At 41.9% G+C, this 8,830-nt stretch overlaps 1 protein-coding gene across 1 annotated transcript in view; it reads left to right on the top strand.

The window, feature by feature from the left end:
* The first annotated feature begins 539 nt into the window (after positions 1 to 539).
* Positions 540 to 8,830, top strand: part of clstn2a (calsyntenin 2a) — a 130,159-nt gene continuing 121,868 nt past the window's right edge. The window contains exon 1 of the mRNA XM_008333731.3: positions 540 to 1,339. Within this exon, the coding sequence (XP_008331953.1) occupies positions 1,267 to 1,339 (73 nt within the window). The 5' untranslated portion in view covers positions 540 to 1,266. The remainder of the gene's footprint in view (positions 1,340 to 8,830) is intronic.

The raw sequence follows: 8,830 nt of genomic DNA, 5'->3' as shown, positions 1-8,830 counted from the left end.
ATAAGTGAAACACTGTGACGTCGCCACAGGGTGAGAAATTGAAAGAGTCAAGTCTGTGAGGGGGAGTGCAGCTGTGCTGTTTGGGCTCTGGTTAGGCTGATACAGATGGAACCACATCATAGAATAGCTTCATTTGATTATGAAAGGGAAACTGCTGCAAGAAATATTTACCAAAATATGCTCTATATGGAATGGTGCTGTAGAGATGCTGTTTCCTTCAACACTTATACATAATTGAAGACACAAATAATTTAAAAACCGCTACAACCTTACAACAAAACACTTCCACCTGGGCCATATTGAAAAGTGCCATAACATATGCAAGGGTCGGGGAAAGTATTTATAGCTGGCTGTGTTTGAGGATGCAGGTTTGGCTTTTTTGGGGGGAGGAATTGTACCCAACATATGGAGAAGATGGCAGATCCAGAATCGCTGATTCAGGAGTTGTTTTTTTTAAACCTAAATCCCTCTGCTTAGGTATAGGTATGTGAACCCCACGGCTCCCATAATAAAACAGCCATTGATTCATTTTTGGAGGATGTGTGTCCTTCGTCACAACGACGGGGCGTATTGATTTAACAACAACTGTAGTTAATATATTCTGGAGGACTGTGATGATTGGCAGCATCGTTTCGATTGGTGCAGCCTGTTTACCGGCTGCCGATCATTTCTTTTCTTCACAACTCAAAATACCAATAAAATTCCCATTATTCCCACACCCATCTGACTTTATCTCTTTCTGTTCTTCATCCGACATTTCTCTTTTATAATATATATATATATATATGTGTATATATGTGCATGAAAATAGTCTTTATTTTACTAGACAAGGACTGGCTGAGATAAAATCTCTATAACAAAAGAAAAAAACAATTCCGCCCTACATAAAAAATGAACAAAATAAAATATTCTGCAAAGTCAAACCCGTATCATTTCTTTGACGTGTTTTATCGACACGGTATCGTGTTGGAGAGGTAATATCGATCTTTTATTTTGGAAGGCTGTAACCGGAAACACGAGTCGATTGACTCTGATTACACCTCTCTCACTCTCTCTCCTGCGCTCTCTCTCTCCTCCTCAGTTCTCATGAATGTCTCTCGCCCTTCAGAACCTCCCTACTGCCCCCTCTCTCTCTGGCAGCAGCTCAGCAGCTCCTCTCAGTGTCGGAGCAGGTGATCCGGGATTTGGGAAGAGGAGAGAAGAGGAGAAAGGACGCGGAGACTTCAGAGCAGCCCCAGCACACACAGCTCCATCACCTCCAGCATCATGCCGATACCCTGGCTCTGTTTCTGGCTCTTTTCTCTCATCCTGGGCCAATCTCGCACTGTGGGCGGAAAAGGTAGGACGGATAAGAAAGAACAACTTGGTCCGTGACAGATTTATATCTGCTCATCCCCCTGTTTGTCTTGGTCGACTTTGCTCCTTCATTGGCAACTTCCCCGTCATACGTTTGCACTTTTTCGGGAGGCTGTGCATCCTTTTCTAAGCTGAGCCCGTGCCTGATGTTTGGTAAAGTGATGTTTGTGGAGCGTCAGGGACGGTTGATGTAATGACGGACAGGTGGAGCAGTCAAGACGGCAGGTGCTGAATGCTGTTTGTCAGTGTGTGCTGGGATGGATGCACCGGGCACGGCTGCAGCATGGAGAGCCATAGAAAACAACAACATCAGAACACAAACATTTTAAAATAATTTTTAAAAAAATAAATAAACAAACGCAATGTCGTCTAAAGAACGGTTATAAAACGCTAAGGAAATAATTTATTTTCATTTTATTTTTTATGACTTTTTTTGTACATGAATTCTAAAAAAACTAAATCAAATCAAATTTTTAAAATCCTTAAGAAATCCATTTCGCCATTTAAAGCTGCTCTCCTTTCTCGTTTTCGTTCTTTTGCGTTTTCACGACTGTCAGNAGGGGGCAGTAGAGTCAGCCCACAACAAATGGATTAGAGTTATATAAATTCAAACTGTTTTTACCAGTGCATGCACACCCACTGCAGAGGAGGGAATGGCAACTGCATGATGATTGTTTATAAAAATGATCTCTCTCTATATATGTGTGTATTAAAAAGTGTGTGAGGACTGGACTTATTGTAATATTTGATTTATTAATGAGTCAAACCTGATAATCCTGAGAACAGTTGCGGTGGCTATCTTCAGTTTAATTTGAAATCGTTTCACTGGTAAAGGTCACGTTTACAGATTGGGCCGACTTTGTGCCTTGAAGGATTGGGTCTGTGATTGGTGGATTACTGGTGTGAATCCCAAACTGGGCTGTGGTGTGTTGAGCAAGCACCGGAACTCCCTGGGTTTTTAGCAAGGCATCAACGAATTAGGTTTGTTGTCAGGTGAATACATGTTCATGTTCCAATTTTAGTTTGTGTACTATGCTGACAGTTTATATATATATTTATTATAATATTACTGTGAAAAATACTGCTTTAAGACAGTTCTTGTAGTGGTATCAGTCTTTGATCAAATAGAGTTCTGGACAGTGTGTAGAAATACATGCATGTTGTTAGGTGTTCTGTCATATCTAGCGCCCCCTGGGTAATCATGCCACTGATGACACTGGTTGTATGAGAATTGCAATTTTTTTTTCTTTTTCTTTCCTATCCAGTGTGCTGTCAGTTGTTGCTCTGCCATGACACGCAGTGATCACTCGGCAGGGTAAATAAAACGGCAATGGCAGTTATTACTTGAATTGTTTTCTTCTTCTTCTTCTTCTTGGCGTGCTCCTGCAGATCTGATAACGTCGCTCACTGGAGCTGAGTGTCAGCCATGAATGGGACGTTTCAGTGCAGTGTGGCATCTTTTTTTTCTGCACCATGGTCACATGATTGAGTCAAAATGATTAATGGGGCTGATAATCTGAACAAAACTCCCGTCAGAGTGAGGTTCCTCACTCGCTAAGAGAAAATGTCAGCCTCGTCTGTAGCTGTGGAACTCTTTATGTTCCGTTCCATCACAGACCTCGAAGGCTTTGGTTGCTTGATAACCACCACAGGGTGAAGTCTGGGAGATGTGATGAGTGGCTACTGACTTGTCCCGGTTTGTCTTATTGGTTGTAGGTAGGAAGATAATTCCTCATCTTAATTGTCAGGATCGTTGATTTAACTTATATCATGACTTTTATACAGTATCTTGGAGGTCAGCTGGTTCTGACAAGGTCAAGTTAAACCGAGTAAAAAAAAGATTACTACACTCTAATGCTTTGAGATGCTTTAGTGAAGCCGGCTGGTCTAAACCCAGCTGACACGGTTCAGTCAAACTGCAGGGAATGGTCTGCTTTCAGCAGCCTTTTCAATGACTCATGAGGTTTTCAAGGGTATATTATATACTGTGTCCCCACAGACTGCTGTCAGTGACAATACAGTGCAGAGGATTACAGTCTGGTCATTATGTGAAAAGGCTGAATTAACTTTAAATCAGTAAGAGAGAGGAAAAAAAAAAAGAAACTCCTTGTCATCTGCAAAGATTTGCAGAGCCACGCTATTGTTCTGTCAACCGTTTTTTTCCCCAGTTAAGGTCTTAAAATGAGAAGCTCAAGGCCTCTGTGTCGACAGACTTTCACAAAAAGCCACAGAGCGAGTTACCCAGTTGTGTTTTGTATTGGCAGTCTTTACAAGCTCAGCAGAATACAGTATTTACATAAGACAAAAGCTGACTTCTGAATACCTTTAGAAACAGAAGTCGGGATGCAGACGGGGGCAGATGATTGCCAGAGAAAGCAGACTGAGGGGATTGGAGCGGCGTTGAAGGAGAAAGAATGGGAGCCAAAAGAAGAAGAAGAAAAAAAAAAAAACAAACCCAAACAAGATCAGATTTATAGGTGTCTTTTCAACACAGTCGTCTAGCTGCATTATCCTGGCTGGCACATAAATCTTGAAAGCAATGTGGAGCACAATGGCATAACTCAGGCTTTCCTCTCTCTGGTGCAACGACTGGTGAAACGATGTCTGTGGAGAACTGCTCTGAATGTCCAGCTGAGATTCACCTTCCTTGGCTCTTTTTTTTTTAAAGATCTTCCATTCCTTCCTCTCCTCCCTCTGTGCTCCTCCTTTCTTGCTTTTGTCGTTTCTGTGTCACTCTGCTGATGACATGCGAGGGGAATGCTGTTGTTTTTCTCATCCCATTTTTCCATGTTTGATGAGCTCTCTCTCTGATTACTGTTCTCTCTCTCGAATTCATTTCACGAGCTGGAAATGTATGAACAGACCCACGTTGATACTTTTGGTCTTGGACTCTTCACATTCTCTCACAATGTATGAACAGACCCACGTTGATACTGTCAACGTGGGTCTGTCCTGCCTGGTTGTCGGTCACATACGGTGGCTTTTCATATATCATTTATTTTGATCTTTTTTCTTGTCACATGAAGTCTCATTTTTTTAACATCATAATCCTAGAGCCAACAATGAAATATGTAGGCCATGAATGTAATGGATGTTTAAAACCCAGTGTGAAGTTGGATTGCTAATTTCTAAAAGTGAGTTGCTCCATTTTAGCTTCCTGCTACTTCCTGTGGCTCATTTTGCGACCGATTTCTGTCCTTTCCCCCTGCATTTGTTTTCTTTCTTTAACTCTTTCTCTTATTTGCACATGCAAATGTTGCGTTCAGCACTATTTCCTGCCCGTACGGAGGAACGTCAGGTCTGCGTGCAGCTGCAAGTGTATGTAAATGAGCAGGGATATGCAAATGAGCATTCCTATATGGCTGTTAATTACTCAGTGTGGCTAATTATAATGTCTGTGGAGACATAAGGTGGAGGAGAGCAGTGAAGAGGAAGGTCTGTGGTGGAACGGTGCGTGTGTGAGGTGAGGACAGAACCCAGTGTTTGTTTTTAGAAAGAAGGAGGCGTCGTTGAGCCCAGGGCTGTGTCTGTGTGCCATCATCTCACCAGCTGGGCCAACGGCCCTGGTGGGACTCGGTGGTCATCACTGCTCAATATGTGGTGGACAGAGTGTGAGACACACTCACTGATGCCGCTGCGCTACACTTCGACATTCCTACAGTGTCAAATTGATCGTCTGTAAACAGATTTTTTTTAAAAAAGAAAATGATTTAGCATAGGAATCATTTAAGGTAGTATGCGTTTTTGTAACAAAATTTATAGTAAAAAGAACATTCGTTATAAATAGGACACTGTTATGGCTGGTGCCTTGACCAGTGGTAATAATTCTCAAATGTCAAGTGCATGAGCACAACTATGTTCCTAACCCCCCCACCCCCCGCCCCCCCACTCTGTCTGACCATTGACTTGTTAAGAATGTCTTTGTGGACCTTTACGATTTGTATTTGAGAGCCACAGCAGGTTGTAAAGTATACGTGTAGTACTAGGGCAGTACCATTTTCTACAGTGTTTCCATGGAACAATGGACAGTTTTAACACACACGCCAGTAGTTGTTGGAGAGATGGTACTTGAGTCCATGGAGTAGCTGCGTAGTGTTGCAGTATAATTTCATTAACTGAAACTCACTCTGTGAGGTTGGCATGTGCAATTAAAAAAAAAAAGACAGTACTTCAGAATAGTAATTAGCATTATGTGACCATTAAATTCTTAAAACATAACATGCGTTTAATGTCGAGTCGTGGCTAGGACCTGAGGTCGAAATTTCACTTTCAAACCTTGTTTATTTCCCCAAATTCTGCTGCATTTTTGTGGACAAAACACCAGAATAGTGTTTGATATTTTTCATTCTTTTTTCTTGTCAGCTTATTGTCATTGGTGTTCGTTTGTTATCCACAACTGGGTCAGCAGACCCAGAGCCACGCCATCACAACAAAATACCAACCGTAATAAAACCAACTCTTTTATTTTTATTCAGAATGAAATTGTTCCAATTTTGCCAAATTAAATGAAACACATCCTGAACCCTGGTCTCCAGCTAATAAAACACAGCGACACACTATTATATACTGGTCAAGAACTTGAACGGTTGGCCAGGAATGAGAATTCAGCCCCAGTGTAAGCGTTCCATATTTGTAACAAATTTATATAGTATTATTTTTTATATAAATCATCTATTTAACTTGTGCAGTAAAAGTCCTACCTTGTTTTTTTTCAACTGCTGTAGGACTAACGTTGACTAACATTCACTGTAACAACAAACTGCCATTTAAAACAAATATATCTGTTTCACTGAAATAGCGTTCCCAGAGGACGCTATTTCAGTGCAGAGGACGCGCACCTTATATTATTCCACATTATGAACTGGTGACGGTGCCTTTGCCCAATGTCACCTGGAATTGCCTCTAGCTGCTAATCTCTGAGCACATAAGACAAAACAATGACGTACAGTAAAATCGATGGAATGTACAGGATTACTCAATATTATTATTTTTTCCCCCTCTCCTCCATTTTAAAGAAACACGAAGAAGAAGAAGGACAGAAAGAATCCAAATTATGACCCTCACAGTGTTTAAACTCTTGAGTTCCAGCCTTGGGCTTGTGCCAACGTGTCTCAGTGCCAGTGGGAATCGTCACTCAGTTCAGTTCAGTCAATACATGTACTGAATGGAATGACAGCGGTGTCACTGGAGTTCATCCATATCCTGCAGGAAAACCCTATAAATATGTATATATATATATATGTATGTAGCCACTATGTTTCTAAGGAGCAGTCCTAGAATTGAAAGGAAACACCGACACTGCCCACATGGACCAATTCCAGTCCAGCAGTGTAGTGCTGTCCACACACGTCGTCCAGCACTACACTGCTCTCCCTCATTATAACTTCACTCACTACGACCCCTGCTTCGTTTTTATGGCTCAGTCTGAACGAGCTCTGTGCCCTCTGCTCTCTGAACAGATTCTGCACAAATAAAACACCAGTAGTCACGCACTCACCGAGACACACGGAGCTAATTCCACGTTCTCAAAAAAAAACAAACAAAAACAAACAAACAAACACACAGAGAGACAGATAGACTGACGAGGTGGCACCGGAACACAGACCACAAATAACAAACAGTCACTCCCCTCTCTCGCCTCAAGGATGTGCCACAAATGCCTTTTGGACATTCTTCTCTGTGATTTTGAATTGATATAGTGTATATGAGTCTAATGACTGGCTATTTGATAGAAGAAAGGAAAGACAAGTGGGAGACATGTTGGAGTGAGAGGCCAGCTAACGCAGGTGGAGGCGCTGATCCAGTCCCTCTGACACCGCTCCTCATTCTTCTTTGTTGGAACAGATGACATACAGCTGAGTTGCATTTCTGACATTCCCTGGCTCTATTTTTAATGGTAAATCATTACATCCAGAAATGTGCTGAGGATTTACAGGAAAAAAAGGAAAAGGAGAATTTACAGATTTGCGGAAGAACGGACCACCGTGCTCATCAGAGGAAAGATGGTATTTTTTGAGTTACAACGAAGATGTCTGCATGATCTACAATAAATTCAAATATTATTTCACAGTTAAACATACAGTTCCCTAATATAAATTACAGGTTTTGCCATTGCATATTTTGGCTGGAAGTGTTTCAGGATGACTTTTCCTCGGTCAGCTCTTGGCTGTGAACCAGTGCGACAGTTCTGTGAGGACTCAGCGGTGGAGCTGGTGTCACTGTAGTGCCATCGTCTGTCTCTCTGTGCACACGGACCAAGCAATCCCTTTATTAAACAATAGGCAGCGTTCTGTTGTGAGCCACGATAAGGCCCAGAGTTATGAGCCCATGCGCCGCTGCACTCTTCTTTAATTATAATTCTAATACAAACCTATTAGCCTGCTGTGTGTTTGCGGCCCCTAATGAAATGTGTTAACATTGTAGTGAACATACAATGTCTGTAAACACAAACAGGAGCACAGACGGTGCCCTCTCTCTGTGTAACCCTGGATGGGACTGAGTCATCGCCTTCATCTTCCTTTCAAAGTCCTCATGTGTGGGTCTATCTTGTATAATCAGTCCAAAGCCTGACTACGAGCTCTGAGATGGCTTTACTCAGGATTTTCCTTTATTACTTCTGTTTGTTTCTCTTCCCCAGAAAGGTTTCTGTAATTTCGAGAAGGAAAATATGATTCAGAGGATGTTTGTCAACCACGTCAACGAGTAACATCACAGATATTGTTATAATGGTACAGAGCTACCATCTCCATCCTCTGAAAAAGGATGGATGGGTAGAAGGAAGAAAAACATGTGGCAACTTCAGTGAGCAACTTTGTTCTTGAGCAACTAGGTTACAGAAATAGGCAGCTCATGTTTTGATTAAATACATAGTGTTCTCAAAAATAAATGAAAATTCATGTATTCATCATAGCTAATTCTTCCTTTTGGACTTTGACCAATCACCTTAAACATACACTTCTGTGATGTCACAATGATTCTTCTACTATGAATACAGACAGAGCTGGGTGAAAAACATGTTCCTCACACGACGTTCAGCTAATGCAGACGGATGAGGGAAAAATGTTGTTGCAGTAAGGTTTTAAATTTCCTGACTCATCAGTCTGTAGACTTATCTGTTTCCCACCCGTACGCCGGTCTGCTCCCGACTGTCTTTATCATCAGCCGTCTCAGCCTGTGCCTCTGACTCTGCCTCTCCATCGCCAGCGGCGGCAGCACATTAAATATGAGGGTTAGACACGTGCCACTGTACAAATACCTCAGTCTCTGCCCTCAGATCACTTTTATGTATTTTTATCTTCTACCTCCTTTGTAGAGGCGGCAGTTTGGAGATCACCTCAGAGAACGTATTCACCTCTCATTGCTCATTATACCTCCTCTACTCTCCTTCCCTTTCGCCTTCGTCGCTCCGTTATCTCTAATTACCCGGTTATAAAGTATAACTGCAGTTTAAAGTGACATCGCTGCATTCAAATTT

This window comes from Cynoglossus semilaevis, chromosome 20, assembly GCF_000523025.1.
Source record: "Cynoglossus semilaevis isolate Cse_v1.0 chromosome 20, Cse_v1.0, whole genome shotgun sequence".
Taxonomy (NCBI): Eukaryota; Metazoa; Chordata; class Actinopteri; order Pleuronectiformes; family Cynoglossidae; genus Cynoglossus; species Cynoglossus semilaevis.
This window is presented reverse-complemented; position numbering and strand designations above follow the sequence as displayed.